The following is a 23,192-nucleotide window of genomic DNA, read 5'->3' as shown; positions in this document are numbered from 1 at the left end:
GATAACTTGGCAGGAGAACCCTCCACTTCAAAACATAAGGATTGGTTTCATTAGGACGATCTATAATGCTCACATGACATGATATAGTTCATGATCATAAGGCAACAATCGATGTAAAAGTTTCCAAAGGTGAATCCAACAACACTAAAGTTGTATTCTACAACCTACAACCAACATATTCCTATGTTAAATCTTGATAAACTTTATAATCCTGAAATGTGTAATGCGGTGTATGCCTTGGAGGCCCCTACAAGTAGGGACGACAACAGATCTGGTTTAGTGAGTGTGGAAAACCCCACCATAAAAAATGTTCAATGGGTAAAACCTCACCTATCAATGGAACTTTACACCCGCAGGCACACTCATCATGTGTGGCACCACCATGCCTACCCCTGGATCGAATTACCATCCCTACAAGTAAGAATGAATGAATCCACTTTTTTTTAGCACCGACGATTGAAACCATAACCGCCGATGAAATCTGATACTCACACCTGCGGATTCGATTGCCATCCATACCTAAAAGGAGAATAAATATAAAACACACTAAAATTGCAGGGGCTAGAATTGGATACCCTAGTGGGGTCTGAAGGCACATAGCTTGTAGTTTTTTTTTCATTCTCTCTAAAATAAAGGGAGGAAGTATATCATGCAATTGAGATTTATTAGGGTGGCTACCCAAATGCAGACCATCGAATTTGTTCAGAATAAAAGTTTTTGGATTAGACTCTTGCTATTGTTTTCTACATATATCATTTATAGCTACAAAAGGCAACATTGTGCGAAAGGATGTAAGTTATGAGTTTAACAATATTTTTTTCCTATCAATAGACATGCTTATAAGTTATAATGTAGATTAAAACATATTGGTGATAGTTAAACTTGTAATTTAGTGTCGCCTATTTTCCTAATATCTTAAGACAAGCATACAGGCCCCACAAACTTGTCAAATTTTAACACAAGATAAGTTTAGATTTTAGAACCACGAGCATACTCTACTCTATAATCTAATTCTTCATGAAATTGTATAAATGTTAGCTTTTCCAAATAAAAGATGGTATCATAGATTCATATAAAATAATAATTTTATAGTATCATGTCACATAGCTTGTTTTCGAACACATTCTACATTAGATAAACCACTTCTCAATGTTACATCAACATCACGTTCTATTGGTAAGCTATTCAGAATGTAATGGAAGGGTCTTAAGAATAAAATGTAAACACTAGAGAACTCCCAGCTGGCAAACCTTGAAGAATCCAAATGACAAAGTTGCATACTGGGTTACGGGGATCCAATCGATTTAGAGATCAACGGTGGTTGGTGGAATCAATACCATTTCAGTCCAAATAACTAATAAACGTGAAATTTTGATTTGACATGTAGAACCATCGATGCGCATGGATACCAGATTTCAGATTTTTGTTTGTCAGACCTATACTTTCCCATATCGTCATCAAAGATTCAGAACCGAACAAGGTGGTGTCATCACAGTTACTGTGCCCACCATTATTCATCGCATTATTACACTTACAAGGCATTGGTTTAAATTGATCTCGCGTGAAAGAACAGTACACGTGCAACATCTTGGTAAGAAAAGGCTGGCTGTTGCAACACGATATACATTCTCCAGATGGTGGTTGCACCGAAAGATTCATCGTTCCAACCAGTGAAGACATTTTTCTTCAAAGTGAATATATCTCACGTTGTATATTCAGCATTTATTTCAACGTATTTGTAGCTCAGATCACAGCCCCATGCCTTTCCATTTCCTCCTCCACTTCCTGTCAATAAAACAATCAACAGATTGATAATGACAATATAGTAATTTTGTAAAGTATGAGTAGAGACGGAGCATCAACTTGTCTGGTAGAAAAACGAAGAGTTAAATAAGACATCAGTTTTTGAAACACGGATCCAAGTTTTTAAAGCATTTGTTTAATTCATATAACACCAGCTTCGTCTGCCTGGCCACTCTGGTGACTCGTAGCATTGCAGTAAAGGACATCCAGAATACCAATGAATATAAAAGAGATGGCACTGTAATCAAATTCCACAACAGCAAATCTATATTGGATGCAGAGGGCCTGGTTATGAACCATATGTTTTGGATAGATGCAACCATAAATAAATAGTAATCGATAAGAATTTGCAATGAAGAAGCTGAAGGCTTACCAACTGATATATCAATGTTCACTGTACCATGGACATCTCCAGCATCTTTGAGATACTTGCTAGCTGCAGATCTAAAATATGAGTAGGCATTAGATCCTAACAGCCAGAGGTAAAGAACTTGTTTGCAATCCTAATCTATTTACAGTGACTGAAATGATAAAATGTGGATTTACTATGCAATCTAACTTTAACCTGTCAAAGGGTAGTGGTTGACCATTTTTCATTAGTGGAATAGCTCCCAGAGAAATATCAAGTCGATTTGCATCAAACTGAATGCCTGAATAGCCAACTGAGCAAGCAATACGTCCCCAATTCGGATCTCTTCCAAACACAGCGGCCTGACATAAATAATGTAATCATTCTGGCCTTCTTTAGCGATGAATAAAAAGAAGACTGCTACAGCTGATGTACAAAGTGAATTGCAAAAATTGCCATAAAAAACATTAACGTACTTTAACCAGAGAAGAAGATGCTACTGAACGAGCAATTTTAGCAGCTTCTGCCTCATTGTTCGCACCACTTACAGTAACCTGCATTGGAAAAGGCACATTAGAACATTACATTGTATTCCAGGGAAATTAAGAAAGGACCTATATAGTGTGCACTGCAGTTTTCTCTTCTAGGATAAGCCAAATTGTTTATTAAAGCTAAGAAACCCAGTTATCATGTTCATAATAACAAGCTGTTATTTACCTCAATTAAGCACGTTGCACCCTCACCATCCCATGCAATGGATTTCGCAAGACCTTGCATTACCTACATGAAAGGAATAATTCAGCATCTTCCCATTAACAGGTATATAATATGCTGCAAATGGGGGAAAACTAGGATGCAGAAATGTGTTACTGAGAACAATATAAAGTCTACATTGGTCCATTCACATGCAAATTAGAAGGAAAACAACTGACTTATGAAATATGATTGCACCACATTAAAGTACATCTGAACATAAGAACTTACTGACAGACATGGAAATAATAATGAACACTGGGAAGCACTTACTGCATCTAGGCATGCTTGGAACTGTTGGGCCTCAGTGCTGTCAAGACTGAGAATTCCAGATAAACCAGATAACCCACTTGCCATAGCAATAACACAGTCATTGGTACTTGTATCACCATCCACCTTCAGGATTAAGGCACAAAATGATTATTGATTTCTGTGTCTTCTGTTGATTAGATTATCACATTTGCAAAAAAAGTAAAATATTATTGCAAGGAAAAAAAACTGCTACTTTAATGAATATGCACACTACCTATTGCAATATTAATTCTTCAAAATAGTGATGTATCAGAGTGGTGGTATATGAACAGTATGACGAACAAATCGTAGCGTCCCCCCACCCTTAACCATCTGGGATTTTCATGTGCACATTTGCCATACAGTAGTCCTTCTTTAGAAATTAGAAGCAATTGGCGTTTGATTGTTTACAAATCATCAATACATTATTCAAAGAGTGGAGACTCACAGTAATTTGGTTGAAACTTCTACTAACTGAGGTTCGGACCATTTCTCTCCAGACATCACTGCTGACTTGAGCATCAGTGGTTAAAACCTATAATAGAAGAAAAAAATGCCTATTAAGATTGCTACATGCCTTCATAGAGGAAGGGAGAGGGAGCAACGGAAGATGGGAACATACACCGAGCATAGTTGCCATGTTTGGGTGAATCATTCCAGAACCTTTAGCCATTCCTCCTATTCTGATAGCCACTCCTCCAATCTAGTTCTCAACACGAATTGATGGCAATAAAAATCTGATCATAGCACAATAAAAATCCAAGGGAAAAACATTACAAGCAAACCGAGAGAATAAAACCTCAGTCTGGACAGCAATGCTCTTGCTAACAAGGTCTGTAGTTGTAATGGCCACAGCAGCAGAATTCGCGCTAATGAAGAAGGTATATTAGGTTAGTGACAGTAAGTGTTTATGATTACCACAAAATTTTAAACTTTAAAGGCTTGGGCTATAATGCTACTCATAACTGAATGTTAGTTACCCCTGAACTGAAGAAGACAGTGAACCCACAAGTCTAGGCAGTGAATTTAGAAGTGCCTCCTGCAGTACCAAAGGACATATATCAGACAGGCACTGTACTATATAATGTCATACTAAAGCCAATATGCTACTGGGAAACAAGTAGCTGATCAATCACTGCATACTGGACATATCATCGTGTACCTTCTTTATTCTTTGACCAATGACACCAGTAGACTGAATCAGTATGTCATCTGTGCTCACATTGAGAAGCTGCAGAAGAAGTTACGTGGTCAAACATATATAGCAGTCAAATGACTTTCATTGTGAATAGACAGCTAAAAGGGCAGGCCCTTGCCTTGGCAACAGCATGTGCACTATCAACTGCATCCTGATAGCCAAGATCACCCTGACAGGCAACCATTTAGAGAAAATAAGTCAATATCAGGCACCAAGTATTGAGTTACCATATAGATTTCATAACAGATGCTGACGAGTAGGACCGATATGGTTCTTATTAACACTTACAGTTGCAGCATTTGCTTGTCCAGCATTAATTAACACAGCACGACCCTATAGAACAAAGTGTTGCATAAAGATAATAAACCAATAAGTGATTAACCCAAATTGTTTGAGGAAGTTCTGTTCAAAGGCAGATGAGAAGGAAGCATTAACTTACTGTTTTCGATGTATTGAGGACGTTCTTACAATACAAAACAGGTGCGGCAGCAACTACGTTTGTAGTAAAAGCTCCTGAAAGGAGTTCAGCATAAGAGTTAAGCCTAGCTAACAACTAACCAATCATATAAAGGCATAACAAGTAAAATCGGAAGCCAATGCACCCTGTAAGCTGTAACATCAGAAACGACAGCATATCTAATTGTTCATTGCGTCCAAATCGATAATGAACATAGACACCTAGCGCACCAAAGCAGCAAACTGGCATTCAGAAACTACGAGAACATCTTCCCACCTCTGCCATACTAGTGAAAGGAGGAGTTCATAAAGAGTCGCGCACGTACCTGCTACGGTGGCGTCGACGTCGCAGGCGACCAATGCCAAGTCGGGCTTCTCGCCCTTGGCGCGCAGCCCACCGTAGATGCCCGCCGCCTTGAACCCCTTCGCGGCAGTAACGCCACCTTCTACCTGCATTTCACACCAACAAGCAACCAGGCTCAGTCTTAAGCCCAACCAAAGCCCTCCCGTCGATGCCCGCGCCTGCGACCCTTGCCATTTCGTCAGTCACCTGCTTCCAGGGACCCTCTGGGAGAAGGATCGGAGCCGCGGAGATGAACCCCTCGGCGGACGCGGCGGAGCAGACGACTACCCTGCTCGGAGCTCCCCGGGAGTTCATCCGGAATGGGCGGGGCTGAAGCGGGGCGCGGGAGTGGAGGAGCAAGAGGGACGGGGGCGGCATCGCTGCGGCAGGAGGTGGCTGGTCGTGGGCCGTGGCACGCGGGGGCAGGTGGGAGCGGAAGGGGAGGGGGAGGCCGGAGGCGGGAGGCGGGCCGGCGTCTTATCGGGCGAGGCCGGCCGCCGCGGGGGCAGGTGGGAGCGGAAGGGGAGGGGGAGGCGGGAGGCGGGCCGGCGTCTTATCGGGCGAGGCCGGCCGCCGCGGGGTTGGTGGTGGCTGCGGCGGCGGCCTGGCTGTGCGGCAGGTGGGTCTTCGGCCTCATGGTCATGGGCCGTAGACTCGTGTTGTTTTCGGGTGTGTGGGAACCCGGTCAAACGAACGATTGTTAGTAACGGGTCAGTTGGCTAAAATGCTGAAAGACGTTAATGGATCATCCAACATGCTCTAAGGGTGTGTTTAGATCACTTTACATTTTTAGAAGAGAATATTCAATATTTAAAGTATTTAATGTAAACTAATCACTAAACTAATTACAGATCTCGTCTGTAAACTACAAGACGAATCTAATGAGCCTAATTGATTCATCATTAGAGCGTGTTTACCGTAGCATTACTGTAGCAATTTAGTGTCTAATCACGCCGTAATTAGGCTCATTAGATTCATCTCGCGATTTACATTCCATTTGTGTAATGCAATTTATTTTTTGACTACATTTAGTACATCATGCAAGCGATTTACAAAAATTTTGCATTTTGCGTTTTGGATCTAAACAAGGTCTAAAACGGTTTACAGGCCCACATGCTAGTCACTGCATCCGCTTGCAGTGGTGGATCTTTCTTGGTATGGAGTGTGCCGGTTCTCATCTTCCCCAAATGTACCAAAGCTCTCATATACCAGCATAGATAAATTCAAAAAATAAGATTAAAATTAACATAAACAGGATCATGATGAGTTCAAAGTATAAATAAGGTATTTCAAAATTACAATATTACAATCCTACTCTCCCATTGTCTGCTCTCATGCTCATGAAAGTCTTGATTGTGTTTTCACACTTGCCCTTGGAGATAACATGACACCCGACATATCATATAATATTCATAACTCTTTTCAAAAGCCACTATTCCACAACTTAATATTGGCTAGAGACGTCGAGAAAAATACTTGGGTTGTGTGGCAATGGGCAAGTGGATGCAAACTTTCTAGGCCTAAACTTTCTTAGAAATTAATTTGAAGCAATAAGATCCAATATCAATATTTTAATTATTTATATTGACTTGGAACATTTTTTCTTGTTTAGCAATAATTTTTATTTTTGATCAATTTTTTTCATTCTCTGAACAATTTCTACAAGGGCATCTTATTTTTCACTTAGAATATTTTTATTCTATAATAATTTCTATTTTTGACCAAAATTTATTACTTAGAATTTACTTACAATTTCTATTTTTGATTGAAATATATATTTTTGTGCCCAAAACAACTTATACATCTTTTGCCCTGTTCGGCTGGGTGGAAGAGGCTGGAGCTGGGCTGGATTGCTTTGGCTGGCGCTGCGTGGTGTTAGTTTGGCTAGCACTCCAGCAGCAGCTTCAGCCAGCCGGTTAAGCCCATCCAAACAAACGGTCTATTGATGGGCTAACTAACATGCTGACTTGCCCTTTCCTTTTGCTTGGCTTGAATTGATCTATTTGTGAAAAATATGTTAGCGATATGTAGTCATTTAACCTTTTGCCACTTCCCGCAAGTAGGTTAGTAAACGTTAATTCCTCTTGCCCGGATCATCTGACCTTTGGCAGCTCCCTGCCTTAGACAACAACTCCATCAAGGCATCAAGGTCCAATCCACAATCATCACGACGATTCTCTGAAACATCTGGAAAGACTTAACACAATGGTTTTCAACAGAGAATTTGTTCAGCCGACAGTTGTGCTACCTGCCATTTCAGCCAACATCCAGCTTTTGTTTCATAGGTCCCGCAATGTTGATAAAAAGCTGAGCTTTTGTCTCATAGGTCCCACAATGTTGATAAAAAACTGATTTATATCCGTGGAGTTCTAGTATTGATGTAACTCATTCCTCCCCTTACACTAAATTCAAATATATACAACTTTTCATATTAATGCAAATATTCAGGCTGGTTTCTTGCCTGCCGTAGACCCCCTCAAAAAGAAAGTAAACATTGGCAACTCCTGCAAGACTTGATGTCTAAACGAAATTGAATTTAGAAATTTTCCCTTTTAGTCCTATATACATAAAGGGAAGAGATCACTAACAGACCCAGGAGATGGTCACAGGATGAATCCCAAAAATAAAAGAAGCTGTGATTGTTATTTTGATCTCAAAATAAAATCTCAGCCTATGAGCATGAGAAAATGTTATTTTGATCTCAAAATAAAATCTCAGCCTATGAGCATGTGAAAATGATATCAGCACGCGTCGAGTCCCCAAATATACAGAACGAAAGGGAAAGATGCCGGCCACTGACGTGCGCCAATCCTTACTCGAGGTCTGGGCTCATGCCTCTGATTGTTTTATCTCATGTTGATGCGCAACTACATGAAAAAACAGAAAGGAACGCATCAACACCTGCCTCAATTTCTTAGACTGTACCTGGATGCCGACTGCGCACTGTATCGCCTGCTACTAGTAGTTTAGCATTTGTTTCAGCAGCAGGAGACATGCACCTGTTTTTATTTGCCTCGCATGAAGCCTTCCACCAATCATCTTCATCCCGACAAAATTTTCACCACTGAGTTACGCATGGCTCAGCCTGCAAACGGTGCGGCTCGGAGCGCCCCTGAACATGAATCCTCCGCTCCTCCGGTGTCCAAGGAGGTTCAGGGTCGAACCGCCCCTTAGGTACAGCTGCCTCGTCAAATCCGCGGGTAGCCGGGGGGCGACCCACCTGCACAAGTGCACCACTCGTCATGGCTAGCTGCTGCCTCGGCGACGGTAGGCAGATGTGTATTGGCTAGGTGATGGGACATATCGATGAGAACAGCAGGGGCGGTTCGGGTCACCCCAGGGTCAATGGCTCACGGACTCAATTGCACCTCTTTTATTTAGGGGCGATCCGCTTTGATCCGTTATCTGATTTAAGGGGCGGAGCGAGTCCAGGAAGGGATCGAACCGGACCCCTTGCAGGCCGACGCATGGCATCGTTGCCATTTGACCTCTGCGTGTACTCCCGACGCAAGACCTCGTACCTTTTTTTTCTGCGAGTAAGACCTCGTACCTGCCTAAGCATTTGTTAACTTTCTTTTGAACCGACTAAGCACCCGATTTCAATAAGTATATGGCAGTTCAGTTCGTGATGGATTCCCAATTTCCCACTGCATTGTAATCTGGCCTAAGCTCTGATTTATAATCAAACTAGGTACATTTTTTATTTTGCCAGTAAAATCAAGTTCTAGCGCGGTCACTTAAGGGCCTGACGAGTGACGAAGGTAGCAACTAGCAACTGCCAACCGGTTACAGAATGGCGAGCCTGCGCCAGCGATCCTCCGTATCGGCCGTGTCGCGGTGGCGGAGCGCCGCCTCGGCCGACACCACAAGCTGCACGACGTCCGGGGACAGCGGCGCCAGGCACAGGCCTCGCCGGCGCAGATCCGTCGGGCCTTCTTCCTCGCCGGTGCCCTGCCAGCCACAGAATTTAACCTTTAAGTTACAAACCCTACTCCTACGTGTGATTGTGAACACTAATTAAGTCAAAGTCAATCGCTTTATGCATGATTGCATCGTTCGTTCCCAGAACAAGGTACCTGCTCTGACGGTGGTGAGCTAATTGCAGGGTAGGAGGCGGTCAGAATCTGCTGGAAAAAAAAGAGGGGGTGAAAAAAAAAAGCAGACAGATGCTGCAAATCTGTTACCGGTCATGTCCAGGTGACGCATGACCATACATCAGGAAGAAGTTGATGTAGCATCTGCTCACCTGGATCTGCTCGTGAAGGTGCTTGATGCAGGTGGCTGCCTCGCGGAGCACCGACGCGGTATCCGTCTGCAACCGGGGAGATCAGGTTCAGGTTTCAGAGACACAAACGCATTCAGATCGGCATGCAGTGGGAAGCAGAAATAACCCAGCGTAAACATGCATGGGCAGGTACAAGAACTGCCGGTGGCTGGTGCTTACCTTGCCATACGGGGAGACTAGCTGCTGAAGCGCCGTGATCTTGTCCCCGAGCTTCTGGCTCCTCTTACATGGCGCCTGTTTGCGGTAACCGAAAAAAAAAAATCAGAACAGTCCAGCACATTCAGATAGCATTGATGTTCATGACCAGGCAGGCATCGAAATTCACTGCTCACTGACGATCCTATTTGCGTTTCGCGTAGAAAACAACACGCACAACCTTGCTTACCTTCATAGACTGATTTCTTGTTGGCTTCACATTGCAACGCAGGCCGTGGTGTGGATCTTGTGCTGTTGCTGCTGCCGTCGTTGTCTTGAGCCTTTTCGATCCTCTGAGACGGCTGCCGTCACCGGTCATCGTCTCCCCCGCTGCCGTCCATCTCACCAAGTGCTGACAGAAACAGACATGTCCAATACGTAAGTTTCAGAACCATTAGCATGATGTTACTAAGATTACAAATTGGAAGAGATGAAGAGAAAATTACAGCAGCAGCAGTTGGCTGGGTGCAGCTGAACTGCGAAAACACAGGCCGGGTCTCGCCGCTGTAGATCGGATTCGCTCCTATCCCTAGTCCATGATCAACGAGATTTTAACGGGTGAAAAAGAATGTGGTTTTCCCATATCAGACGTTGATGGAATACACAAGGAAAAAGAAAGGTACCCAGATAGTTCTCTGAACCGTTCATAGCAAACAGCGTTGGCGTCTGAAGGCCGTGCAGTGACGGTGACAAATTCAGAGAATGGCATAAATCATACTCCGCTGGTAGTCTGCTCGGTGCAACAACAAATTCAGTTACGAAGAAATGCCAGGAAGAGACACGATGAAATGTCAAGGAATACCACTTCCGGAATGAAACTAGTGCATGAACATGCATGGAACTCACATCCTGTCCAGACCCACAGCTCCTGCCGGTGAACTTGAGCCTTCGCACCTGACTGCATCGAAGAAAAACCACGATCACTACATTCATTCCAGGAGAAACGCGAGAGAGATGGTAGGATGGCAGAGCGTACCGTAGTCGTCGCCGTACGGCAGCAGGAATGGGTGCGGCGCTGAGCAGTTCCACATTGTGTCTGATCGGTCCAACCGTGATCGCCACCAACGCGAACGAAGGTCTTCACCTCCTGAAAACAAGCAGACGGCCGGGAGGGAGGGTTATGATCAGAGCAAGGAATCCAAGCTGCGAGGGCAAGAACAAGACAAAGATCAAGATTAAAGCTTTGATCTCACAAAGACGTGGTAAATCCAATAGCAAGAGAGTCTTTTAATTAAGACCGAAGAACAATTCAAGGAAGCAACACACACCATCCCCAGTTTTTTAGCAGCCAGGCAGAAAACCACAAGACGACGACGACTCAAAAACCACACGCTCAAAAAGAACAGCAGCAACAGGAACAAGAAGAAAGCAAGCAAAAGTTCATGCCCTGTGTCGCTGTCTGAATTTCCTCTAGCATCGACCTGCAGGAGCGCCTTCAGTAAACAAGAGAAGAAGGTAGAACACTGAAAGTCTGAAACCACAAGACCCATCGGCACCCTTGTTACTTACATGTTCAGGCAGGTAGGCGGCCGGAAGCGAAATGCAGCAGACGAGCGAAGAAGAGGATCGGGGAAGAAGTAGTGAGCCCGTACGGCGGTTAAATACTAGTAGCAGCAGCGTGCTAGTACTAGTACGTGCGGCTTCTGTAATGATGAGCAGCGATGAATGCGTGGCTCGCTTGGGCTCCCTCCCCTCGATCGTCTCCTGCCGTTTCCACTCGCAGACGCCGCTGCCAACTAGAGTTAGAGAAGACGAGCACGCCGGGAGAAGCCAAACGGGAAGGGAAGATGCTTTGCGACGGAGGGAGAAGTCAGGGGGGTTTAGCCCCCATTAATACTGTTCTCATAAATTAGATTAGTAATTAAATGATTGACGTTCACGGCCGTTTCAGCCTAATTTCTTTCTCCCTGTCGACCTCCTTTCTTCTTTACCCCTTTGACTCCTCACATGATGATGATATGATTAGCAGGTGATAGGCCCATCACAAACCCGTTCGCTAATCGCGATCGCAATGAGCAGTATTCTATCGACTACTAGCCGACTGCCGGGGCATTTGGTAGCTTCTCCTGTGCTGGAAGGTGGCCACGGCCTAGGTTCTTGTCTCCTAGTCTCCCCTCTTCGTTGCCGTGGCGACGAGTGTCACGACATAGATTTGGACCCGGTTGACCCGTGTCCGAGTCCTTATCCTTGCAAGGATCAATTTTTGTATGGTGGTAGTAGTAGTAGACAAAAGCTTTGGTTTGTGTTAACAAGTTGGTTGATGGACCGAACGCCGACGACCAAGCACGCCGCTGAGGCCGGCCACTTGTTTAAGGGCCGCGTCGCATCAACGACGCTTGTTTTCCCTGTTCGATCGAGCTCTCGTCGGTCCGTCCGGCCGCGCCTTTGTTTCCTGAAACGTCACGACGCCTCAGCCTGCAAACGGTGCGGCTCGGAGCGCCCCTGAACATGAATCCTCCGCTCCTCCGGTGTCCAAGGAGGTTCAGGGTCGAACCGCCCCTTAGGTACAGCTGCCCCGTCAAATCCGCGGGTAGCCGGGGGCGACCCACTTGCACAAGTGCACCACTCGTCATAGCTAGCTGTTGCCTCGGCGACGGTAGGCAGCTGTGTATTGGCTAGGTGATGGGACATATCGATGAGAACAGCAGGGGCGGTTCGGGTCACCCCAGGGTCAATGGCTCACGGACTCAATTGCACCTTTTTTATTTAGGGGCGATCCGCTTTGATCCGTTACCTGATTTAAGGGGCGGAGCGAGTCCAGGAAGGGATCGAACCGGACCCCTTGCAGGCCGAGTTTCGACGCCTTTGCGGCCTGCTTGGGTCCGGTACAAGAGCTCCACCCCCGGTCGGCCGAGGAGAGGAGAGAAGTCAGCAGGGATGATGCATCAGATCGCGTGGAGTGGAAGGTCCGTGGCGTCCTGTCTCGGAGCGCACGCGACGCGAGCGAGCAAAACTGGCTCGCCTTTGCAGTTGCGGGCAGGAAGTGTCCTTGGCGAGCGCGAGCCGGGAGGGGATTCCTGCTGCTAAATATGTGAGGAACCAGCCCAAGTTGATCCCGTCTAATCGAATCATCTTCTATTGATTAACTCAATTAAAGAGGACTAATCCTGGTAATCTTTGGAATGTGTCGTAAGCACCGCTCAGGATTTAAACACATTCTACTAGCACAACAATAATACCATCACATAGGCACGTCCAACGCACAAGTTATATTACAACAGAAGTTCAAGTTACATCACATCAAGTCTTTCTGAGTTTGCAGTGGAAAGTCTACGACATAAGCACTCCATACATAACGCAAAATAGAAGGTTAACACTATATGCGATAGTGCCCTTCTTAAGTCACCGGCCCTTTACTCCTCACCCGCACCTCCGTCCGCGGGGTAGAAGTAGCCGAACACGGCCTCCGGCTGTGCATCACCTACATCAACTTAACGATAGCACCATGAGTACAAATGGTACTTGCAGGACTTATCCAACATGGATAATTATATCCCGACCTCAAGGAGAATAAATTTGGTTAGTAGCAAGATTAGGTCATGGCATTTAATTTGTTTTGCAAAAAGACATCTACTTTTGATCAAGTTGTGATAAGCAAAATACAAGCATCTATAATCTCTAAGTCATACATCAATACGATTGCATAAGTAAAGTGATCATATACAACTCGAGATCAATCTTCCATGGACTCATCACGAAACTTTACAATGGTGCGAACCTCAAAGAGCGTGCTCACTGTCCGAGAGCGCGACTATTGCAATAGATTAAAGACCCTGCAGGGGGTACAACTTTACACACACGAGGCTAAGCCCAGCGCCCATATCCACGGCCAAGGATAAGGGTTGAATTATACCTCAACCGTTCACACAAACACAACCGACTATGAGCGAACGGTCGGGAAGGACAAGTGCACCGAAACCGTTGATCACACTCCATCACGACCCGCACCGAATCCGATCAAGACAAGGTGTGACTCATGCTAATTGGCTTGCCTTCCCATTATCAAGCATGTGGTTTGTACTAAAAAGGTGCTAAGGAGACCGGCGACCAAAGAGACGGTCCTTAACCAACTCAAGCAAGACTAACCATTTAGACTCCGTTCCATCATGGCCCTACCATTCTTGCTCAAGTCCGAATCACAATTCATAGTTGTTCATATTTTATTCATCATCATCTAGGAGTGTAGAATTATTCAAACATCCTATAACTCGCGAGTGGTGGTGCCTTGCCACCGCTTGTCTTCTACCGGAGCTAAGCATGGCTAAGCATTTAATCCGTGACTCCTAAACAAACATACTCAGCTAAGAGGGATTATCCTAAGCAAGATTGGGAATGCATCAATTAGGTTCTAAGCAAACATTGATATATAAACATAATAACTCATGCACAAACAAGACACATATATAACTTCATTGATCCAAATATAGGATGAAAGTATGCTTAGGTGCCTGCCTTGAGTCTCAAAAGAAGCGTCGTCTCCCACGGGCTCCGGCTCACCCTCCTCTTGCTCCGGCGTCACAGTCTCTACACGAATGCAAATGATGCTTGATAAATGAATATGTCATGAATGTATGCAATGATGTGTAGAAGACATGATGAGGCATGTATTAATAAAGCCAAACTAAGGTATAGAGGCCGGACCTAAGATACATGGGTGGGTTGTTCACGAATGAGTGCAAGGGTGCTGAACAGGTAGGGGCAGACCGTCCGGGTTAAGGAAGCGGACTGTCCGGTCTGAACGGCGGACCGAGTAGCGGACCGTCCGCCGGTCAGTCGCGGACTGTGTTGGGGTGAAAACATGCTATCTGACTAAATCGCGGACCGTCCGCGACACGGCCGAGGCTCACCGGCAAGTTTGCCACCGGCGATTCCAGCCACGGTTTGAGGTGGGGTTTGTTCCTAGAGATTTCTGGGAGCCTAGGGAATTTACTTTGGCAACTAAAATTCACATGCATTAGGGTTTTGAAGCTCTAGATCATCAATGGTGGTTTGTGCTCTAGGTGCGTTCTTGGCTCCAAATCCTAGGGCAATGAGGATGGATCGGAGAGGGGGAACACTCACCGGCGTCGAGTAGAACACCAGCGAGGGCTCCAAGGCGACGGGGAGGGTTTGGGGAAGCTCGGAGTCGTCTTCCTTGCTTGGAGCTTGAGGGAGGAGATGGAGTAGAAGAAGAAGCTTATTGCGGAAGCTCCTCCCCAAGGAAGAAGAGGAGATCGGACGGTGCAGCTTGCCGGCGTCGCCCCCTGGCGTCCTCTGGCGATGCTCCGGCGAGGTAGAGCTTCAATGGCAAGGAAGGAGGAAGGGGAGCTTCTCCATGGCTGGGCTAGAGAGAGAAGGTTTTGGGGTAGAGTGGGAGGGAGAGAGAGTGAGCAGAGGGGTGCTGGGGAGCAATGTTTTCCTAAATGTTAAACGGTAAACAGTCGGTCACCCTTTATTTAGTGTTTAGGTCGTTTAAACAGTGTTTAAATGGAGTTAAACGGCCTAAACGTTTTGGCATAGTAACATTAAAATATGCATATTTATGTACGTAAATATCAAAGATGCTAGAAAGTCTACATATTTACACATGTAAAAGTAATTATTCTGCCAAATAATTTTTTTGGAAGAAATCTAAATCCCACAACATTTCATATACTTACGGTGTTATTTGGTTTGCTATTGATTGTGGTAGTATTAATCCTCCTATTGACTAAATTATAAATTAAATAATCATTTAGCTCATTTAATTATGATTAACTCGACTCTGTTTAGACAATTTAGACGGATTTTAACGGTTTAAACGGGTTTAAACAGTCCAACCATTTAATTCACCGTTTAGGGTCTAAACAAAACGGGTTTAGCATTTAAACGTTGTTTAAACGGACTAAACAGCTGTTTAGGCGAACAGTGCTGGGGAGATGGAGAGCCCGGACTGACGAGTGGGGCCGGGGGTGGGATGTGGCGCCAAGACTCTACGCGCATGACACACATCGGGGATGCACTAGCGGACCGTCTGCGAGTGTGGCGCGGACTGTCCGCGGATGGGATGATGTGGCAGTGAAGTCGATGTGTTCGAGGTTGACCGTGGTCGGCCGCGTGGCATGTTGCGGACTGTCCGCCGTATAGGGGCGGACTGTCCGCCACTACCAAAAGCAGTGGACTAGCCTAAGATTTAATTCTTTTCTTAAGTACGAGCTAATTATGTTTACTACTTACTGATGCACATGATGACATGTTTAATTTATTAATTAGCATAGGGCTGTTACAAATACAGCACGCCGGGCTGCGATTGTCGGCCGTAACCAGCCAGAAATGCGAGTTAGGCGAGCTCGAACAGCCGCGTACTGTTCAGAACTCGACAGGATTGCCAGATGTGGATCTCCCTTGTCTCGAGCCGATTCTGAATTCGGCATGGCTGGATCATCAGATGCCTTTCCTCGTCCGGATTCTCACTCGATTCGGAGTTCGCAAGGTCAAATGGCGTGCACCAAGATATCACGCTGCTCTGAAGCCTGAACAAAACACCAGCTTGGGAAGAAAGGTTCTTGCCTTCTTGGTGACCAATTGACATGTAACTGTAACCTCTCGAAATAGACGCAAGTTGAAAATTTTGAGGCGAGACCCAAGTTTAAAATGGAACCAAAGGGGGAAAAATAAAAGGTACCTGCCATTTCGATACATACGGCACACAAAAAAAAGATTACAGGACTAAAGAGGCCTAACCCTCTCCAATACGGCAAAGATATTTGTTTCATATGACCATCGCCTTCTGGTTTATTAGATGCTTCCTGCGGGCAGCTTTGCGCGGCAGAACTTGTCTTCAGCCGTGCCTGCCGTCTTGGCTGTCACTGGAATAGTTGCTGCTACTGCTGATAATGATGATCAGTAGTAAAACAAGTCAGAGCCTCTGCCTCTTCTCTCACCTGCAGACCAAGAATCAGGCCGTGTTTAGTTCCAACGCAAAAAAAAATTTGCGATGGAACTTTGCTAATTTGAAGTACTAAATGAAGTCTATTTATAAATTTTTTTTGCACAGATGGGTTGTAAATCGCGAGACGAATTTAATGATGCTAATTAATTCATGATTAATACATAATTAGCGGATGGTTACTGTAGCACCACTGTTGCAAATCATAGCTTAAGTAGGCTCATTAGATTCGTCTCGTGATTTACAGCCCATCCATGCAAAAAAGTTTTGTAAATAGACTTCATTTAGTAATCCATGCATGTGTCAAAATATTCGATGTGATGTTTTTTTTGCGTTTACGGAATTTACGGGTAAAGATCTCAACAGGGCCTCAACTGTTTTTCGTTTCACAAAGTCATGGCAGTACCAGCCAGCAGCAAGAGATAAAGAATGCAAGCAAGGACAACTATGACCCGGTGTGTTGGTCATCACAAGGGCCGATTCATTACAGGACAAGAGAATGCTGTTGCAGCCGCAATAGTTTTCTTGAGACCAGCACAGCAATGGGGTTGGTTGCGCTTGCAGACTTGCAAGCGGTCAGAGAGGAGCTACTACATGACACAACATGTATGACCAACATTGACCAGAACTACTATTGTATCAACCGTTTCAGGCTTAAACTATCGTGCATAACTCCAGTTTGTGCAGATAAGGTGTGAGCAGAAAAGGGCAAAAATGAAAGCCGATGACATGATTCGAATCATGGATCTTCTGCCCAGAAAGCTTACATTTGGATGCTACTAGTCTACTAGAAGAATCAAGAATCATCTATGTGGCAGGTAAAGCAATACTCAATTCAACAGGGGCACACTTGGTCATGCTCTGATGCAACAGGGCCTTCATCTTGCCTTCCACTAGCCGTCTAGCCCCCACATGCTTATCAGCTTATGGAAGCAGACTAACAACATCTGAAATCTATGCGTATCATAACTCACCTGTTTAGTAGCTAATAAAAGAAAGGTCAAATGCTAGCAAGCATATGACAGCTCAAAGGGATGCAGAATAGAAGACAGCCATGCTATGGCTAACCGTGCAAGCTAGTTCATTTAGCCTCACATGGAGGTTGAAAATGCAATCCAGCGTGCCCAAGTTCCACAAGTAAAATAGAGGTACCGAACCAAAGGTCACTGCAGACCATAATTGTTTGTATGCTTCTATACAAATTGTACAAGTTGCATCTATTTAAAGTAAAATCAACTTAACTTCTTCCAAAAGAAACCATAAATCAACACATCTAAACCTAGATGAAAGAGGCTCAAAACTACAAGTTAAGCTCACATGGAGGTTGAAAATGCAATCCAGTGTGCCCAAGTTCCACAAGTAAAATAGAGGTACAGAACCAAAGGTCACTGCAGACCATAACTGTTTGTATGCTTCTATACAAATTGTACAAGTTGAATCTATTTGAAGTAATACCAACTTAGCTTCTGCCAAAAGAAAGCATAAATCAACACATCTAAACCTAGACGAAAGAGCTCAAAACTACAAGTTAAGCGATATGGTAGCAAACACAAGTTCTGGAAGAAATAAGACAACAAACTCAATATAGGGGGAAAAAGGATAAAGATGGTGTATAAGATTGGGCATCTAGGGCCTGTTTAGTCGGATACCAAAATTTGCCATGCCAAAATGTGGCATGCCAAAACATTTTTACCAAAAGCTTGGCAATTTTAGAACAAGACTTGGTTAAGTGGGCTATTTTTGGATTCCAACCAAACAAGTGCCAAATAAATTTTGGCTGGGCAGATTTTGATTTTGGTACCCAATCAATCAGGCTCCTAATTTGTAGCAATCTTGGTTTTTGATGTGATATTGCAATAGCTGCAAAAAACCTTTGACTTTAAGCAAGGGACCTTTGTTTGTGGCTTTTACTCTGCAAACAAAACTGAATGTTCATATGATTAAGCAGTTCAGATGTCTTAGTCAAGGGTATTGTAAAACATCTTATGATCTATTTACCAGAAATGTCAGCACCTCTGTAATCAGCATGGACTTACCAGCACCTGTGTATAGTCTGGAAGAATCATTTGCAGGTGTTATGCCAAAGCAATTTTCTTTATCATGCTAGCATACAAATAATCAAATATTTGCGAGAGTTAACAATGTAAGCATACAGTGTTAGATGCTAATACCATGTAAGAGTATGATGCTCCTCAGAAATGTTTTCAACAAAAGTTTCTGAAGTTTATTAATATTATTTGATGTAACTCGTGTTAATGCAAACATTTGTAGCACTGCATAATAGCTTGTCCATTCATAGATGAATACACAGCCCTCTAGAACATACATACTCCTGATCATCTTGGGGAAAAAACAGGTTCATAGTTGATTAAGTGAATTGATAACTATCAAAGGCTATCGAAGTTACACAAAAGGGATGAATTATGAACAGTTCATGTGGTCCTTCTGACAACAAATTTTGAAAAGCATTATGGAAATCTAAGTTAGAAAAATAGCCCTTGGTCATCAACCTTTCCGCAGTAAAATGATTACCGAAATACACAGTTCTGATTGGCTTGACCAATTGATTCAGAGTGATAACATCGATCAGCAATGACAACTCAATGAAATTAATCATAATCTTTGAAGAAGAACAAAAGAGCACCCAGTTTTTATCGGTTGAGGTAACAAAAGCATAAACCTATTGTGCTTTCTGCAGAAATCACCTATGCAATTATATGCAATTTGATTATCTAAAGGCTAAATAGTAGAGGCAATAATGGTTGAGAAATATTCCACACGTGTTGGATGTGTTCATGGTTGGCATAAGCTATGGCGACAGAAGAGGACATTCAGTTTCAAACACACTAGAATGTAGACATCTAAGCCATCTTAAAGATCCAAAACACTTAAAAGCTACCCAGATAGCAGGCTGATTTATGTAAACAAAGGCTGCAGGGTACTGAAAACAAATGCCTAGCATATCGATGCCTGAGCTAGGAAAAAGAGCTACATTTAACTCAACAAACAGCATATGTCATATGTGTATCCCAATCGGTAAATTGTATGTATCATAACAGAAGCAAAATCTAGATGATTTCTCATCTGAACACAAGAGACGGCTTAAACAGCCATTAACGAGAAAAAAAAGATCAACAAATCTTTATTTGCTTCTGTCACTTGGATTGACGCATTGCTCTCGACAAGCCACTCAGATTGACATAAGGTAGCCCCAGAAAGGCATTACCTAGCAGGCGCTGAGGGGGAATTGACAACATTCCTGCGCACTACCCTTGGCCCTCCGCTGCTACCGTTTTCCTTGGATCGATTGCCATTGCCACCGTCGTCGTTGCTCACGACCAAATCCCGAAGCCCCATGCTCAGGTCCTTCTCCCTCTTCTCCTTCTCCCTCTTCTTGGCCCTGGCCGTGGCGGCGGCGAGCGGCTCGAAGTGGTTGCCGTAGATGTACTCTGCAGAGTACCCGTCCTCGTCGTCGAAGAGCATGACGTGGCCGTGCCACTCCCAGACGCGGTACTCCCCGCCGGCCTCGTCGTGGAAGCCGACGCAGAGGTGGTGGTCGCCCGCGGCCACGGACTGGCCCGAGTTGGGCTTGAGCTTCTCCTCGGCCTCCCCGGCCAGGACCATCCGCACGATTTCCTTCTCCAGCTTCGCCTCCTCCCTGGCCAGCATCCGCCGCCGCCTCGCCTCCCCGCCGGCGAGCCCGTCGTCCTCATCGTCCTCCTCCTCCTCGTCGTCGGACGCCCCAGCGGCGGCGGAGAGCGCGGCGAATTCGTTGAGGAGGAAGTCGTCGAGGTCCTGGGTGAGGAAGGAGTTGGTGTCGAGGAAGGGCGGGCGGAGCTGGACGCGGCTCATGAGGTTTTGGAGGAAAAGCGCGTCCACCGGCGAGGCGGAGGTGGCGCGGCCGTTGCCCGCCGCAGCGGCGGCGGCCGCGGAGGCGGGGAGCGGCGCAGACGGCGGCGGCGAGGCCATGTTCGGCGCGGTAGGGTTTTGGGTTTGGGGTGGTTGCGTGGGCTGGTTGCGGTCTTGCGGATGCCGGAACGGCAGGCTGGTGATGACCACGCGGACTGAGATATTGGGTGCGTGCGGATGGCGATGAGATATTTTTTCCTTTGGTGCGTTTGCACATGGGCTACCTCTTGTGTGGGCTGGGCTTGAATTCTTTGACGGATACGTGGCCCATTTCAAACGGGAAGGGCCGGAACGGACCCAAGCTTCATCGCTTCTGGAGCTGCCGGTCGTGAGTTCGAGTTCGAGCGCTGCTCAACTCACCATTGTCACCAGCGTTTTTCCCCAGTCTTTCCTGGTGTGTACTGCGGGTTGAGGTATAAAAAACTGTTTCTTCCAAAAAAAGTTTTTTTTACAAATTTGTATGCAGTTGTACTTGTGGAACTCGTGACCAGGTAAAATCCATATTAACTGGCTTTTACCAATTTTCTCTCATCATTTCTCCAGTCTTATAGACCTTTCTATCTGTGCTACTCAAATCTAGAGACAATTATTAATAGACAACTAAAAGGAATTTATAAGAGGGTGACAAAGAAATGATCTGATCTGCTACAGGAATAACCTTATTAGTTATTACCGCCATCACCAGCCGTACATATAGGGAGAAGGGTAATATTCAATTTTTGCGCTTGATGTTGTTGCATACATGAAGACGTTATGGAAATTAACACGTGCAAGATAAAAAGAACACGCTTGAGGTCACGAAGAAAGAAGTTGGACTCTAGATTGGTATACTTTTCATGCATGGCTGCCGGTCTGATCACCTTTTGCTACCATTGCGATGCTAACATTTTATCTTCATTTTCTCCACCGTAATTTTCACTGACCTTCTTGAATTGAGGTAAGAGGGGCCGGAGAGTGAAAACGGATAACCTGAATGTTCACTTCCAGAAAACGAGACTTTTATTTGGGTATCCTTATGAAGTTCCGATCCCCGGTGGTATTTGCTGGAGTAGACTTTTAGGTTGAAGTGTTCAGTACATGCAACTTAATAATTCCAAAGCTCGTACCCCCCACAAAAAAAATGTATATGCATCAATCATGTTTCCAACAATCGTTTTCCCATCCATAAGAACAAAATCCAACAGCTGGGTCTATATATAGGCACTACAATTCTAGCTAGCATTTTCTACCTCTCTAGTATTGTGGTACTATTTCTAGCATGCTTAGTCGCCACCAACTACCCTCTAGCCCACACCAAACTTACCCTTCAGCCATCTTTCATTTCCTTCCACCGAAAATTGAGTGTTTTCCTTCTCGAAACAAAGATTAAAACTAGAAATAAAATGTCTTTTGACATTCAAATTTTGCCGCCAAGTTGTGCCATTAGTATAATTGAACTACATGCAAGTGGGAAAACCAAAACGAGATAGTCACTAGATGAAAATGGTGAGACAAAACAGACGTGTGTGTATATTACATAGAAGCCCTGAATAAATAAAAAAATAAAATATGCAGAAATTCAAAGCATACTGTATAAGTGTATAGAGAGAGCCTCCCCTCCCCCTGAACACTAGAAATATCCTCATACATTTCTGAGAAAAAAAACATGTATACTGGACTTTCTAATGTTCCAAAGGTTGACCTCTGGGGTGGTTTAATGTGTAAATCATCGTGTAATTCAAAAATGTAACCGTGAAGATCAGTCTATTCCAGTATTCCACGTTCTTAACGTAAGAAGTCAACTACTGCTACAGGGAATTCGACGGGGAGCCCCAGCTTGGCGCGATCCGGCTCCTCCTCCAGCTCCGGCACGGCGTTCAGGTCCAGCGCAAGCTCGACAGCGGGCGCCGCCTTCCTGCCGACGTCTTCCGGCCCGAGCCCGCTGCCGAGGCTGAGGCCAAGCCCGAGGCCGGGGCTGCTGGCGCCGTCCGCCTGATCGGCGGCCCGGTGGCGGCGCATGTGGCCGCCGAGCGCCTGGCCGATGGCGAACTCGAGCCCGCAGATGGAGCAGCCGTGCACCTTGGGCTTGGGTGGCTCGGCCGCGGCGCCGCCGTCGACGCCGTCCGCCAGGCGGGGCTTCTTGTGGCTGGCCCGGTGCCCGCCGAGCGCCTGGAAGGACGGGAACTGCCGGTTGCAGGTCTTGCACTCGAACACCCGCTCCGGCGCCGAGGCCGGGTCCGGCGACGCGTGGTGCTGGTGGTGGCCCGAGAAGAGCAGCAGGAAGCGCGCGACGTCGGCGCCCTCGGGCAGCCAGATCATCTCCTCGGCCTGCTGCCTCGACCTCTTGCCGTACGCCATTGATTGACCGAAGAATCGCCAAACGAACAGCAAATCTAAGCTAGCTAGCGGAGACGAAGGATCGGGAACCGGAAGCTGGATGATCAGGCCGATTGGTTGCCCCCTCGGAAGCGTTCTGAATGAGGAAAGGATGAGGAAGCTGGAGCCTATTTATAAGCCATAAGCTATAGGTAGCCAATCTTGAGACTTGAGAGAGAAGTCTCTACATGTACATGCGCCATGATGAGACTTTGCAGCATAATTATTAATGGCTTGACTTGTGAAGCTCATAAACAAATCTAGTCAGATTTGCCCTTTGGCAATCTAGCTTAGCTAGCTTTTATTCGTCAGTTTTGGTTGTCTATAAGGTGACGACACGCCGCGGCG

The 23,192-nt window shown here is 45.3% G+C and overlaps 4 protein-coding genes across 5 annotated transcripts; all 4 read right to left on the bottom strand.

Annotated features, from left to right (window-relative positions):
- Nucleotides 1-1,375: 1,375 nt before the first annotated feature.
- Nucleotides 1,376-5,846, bottom strand: LOC120691296 (arginine biosynthesis bifunctional protein ArgJ, chloroplastic). Of its 2 annotated transcripts, none has more exons than XR_005682173.1 (16): nucleotides 5,401-5,846; nucleotides 5,177-5,300; nucleotides 4,834-4,907; nucleotides 4,683-4,727; nucleotides 4,513-4,563; nucleotides 4,359-4,427; nucleotides 4,177-4,235; nucleotides 3,996-4,065; nucleotides 3,819-3,899; nucleotides 3,645-3,731; nucleotides 3,179-3,301; nucleotides 2,870-2,932; nucleotides 2,629-2,706; nucleotides 2,369-2,514; nucleotides 2,177-2,239; nucleotides 1,376-1,785 (listed from the first exon to the last, which is right to left on the bottom strand). XR_005682173.1 is itself a non-coding variant. In XM_039974342.1 (16 exons), the coding sequence occupies exons 1-16, from the start codon at nucleotides 5,569-5,571 to the stop codon at nucleotides 1,703-1,705; spliced, it is 1,395 nt and encodes a 464-aa protein (XP_039830276.1). In that variant the 5' UTR covers nucleotides 5,572-5,672; the 3' UTR covers nucleotides 1,376-1,702. The 2 variants fall into 2 exon arrangements, 1 of the variants encoding a protein (XP_039830276.1); XM_039974342.1 differs by having other exon boundaries at nucleotides 2,177-2,247; nucleotides 5,401-5,672.
- A 2,948-nt stretch (nucleotides 5,847-8,794) lies between these two features.
- LOC120692863 lies at nucleotides 8,795-11,461 on the bottom strand. Its single transcript, XM_039976259.1, has 10 exons — nucleotides 11,183-11,461; nucleotides 10,650-10,760; nucleotides 10,520-10,571; nucleotides 10,297-10,403; nucleotides 10,120-10,202; nucleotides 9,864-10,025; nucleotides 9,638-9,712; nucleotides 9,440-9,505; nucleotides 9,270-9,317; nucleotides 8,795-9,144 (listed from the first exon to the last, which is right to left on the bottom strand). The coding sequence occupies exons 2-10, from the start codon at nucleotides 10,702-10,704 to the stop codon at nucleotides 8,980-8,982; spliced, it is 813 nt and encodes a 270-aa protein (XP_039832193.1). The 5' UTR covers nucleotides 10,705-10,760; nucleotides 11,183-11,461; the 3' UTR covers nucleotides 8,795-8,979.
- Nucleotides 11,462-19,556: 8,095 nt separating this feature from the next.
- LOC120691968 lies at nucleotides 19,557-20,635 on the bottom strand. The gene has a single exon (XM_039975172.1). It carries the CDS (start codon nucleotides 20,547-20,549, stop codon nucleotides 19,803-19,805), a length of 747 nt encoding a protein of 248 aa, XP_039831106.1. The 5' UTR covers nucleotides 20,550-20,635; the 3' UTR covers nucleotides 19,557-19,802.
- A 1,340-nt stretch (nucleotides 20,636-21,975) lies between these two features.
- Nucleotides 21,976-22,941, bottom strand: LOC120691969 (zinc finger protein ZAT11-like). Its single transcript, XM_039975174.1, has one exon. It carries the CDS (start codon nucleotides 22,824-22,826, stop codon nucleotides 22,254-22,256), a length of 573 nt encoding a protein of 190 aa, XP_039831108.1. The 5' UTR covers nucleotides 22,827-22,941; the 3' UTR covers nucleotides 21,976-22,253.
- Nucleotides 22,942-23,192: the final 251 nt, after the last annotated feature.

Source organism: Panicum virgatum, chromosome 9N, assembly GCF_016808335.1.
Source record: "Panicum virgatum strain AP13 chromosome 9N, P.virgatum_v5, whole genome shotgun sequence".
Classification (NCBI taxonomy): Eukaryota; Viridiplantae; Streptophyta; class Magnoliopsida; order Poales; family Poaceae; genus Panicum; species Panicum virgatum.
Note: the sequence above shows the minus strand (reverse complement) of the source record. Positions and strands in the feature narration are given on the sequence as shown.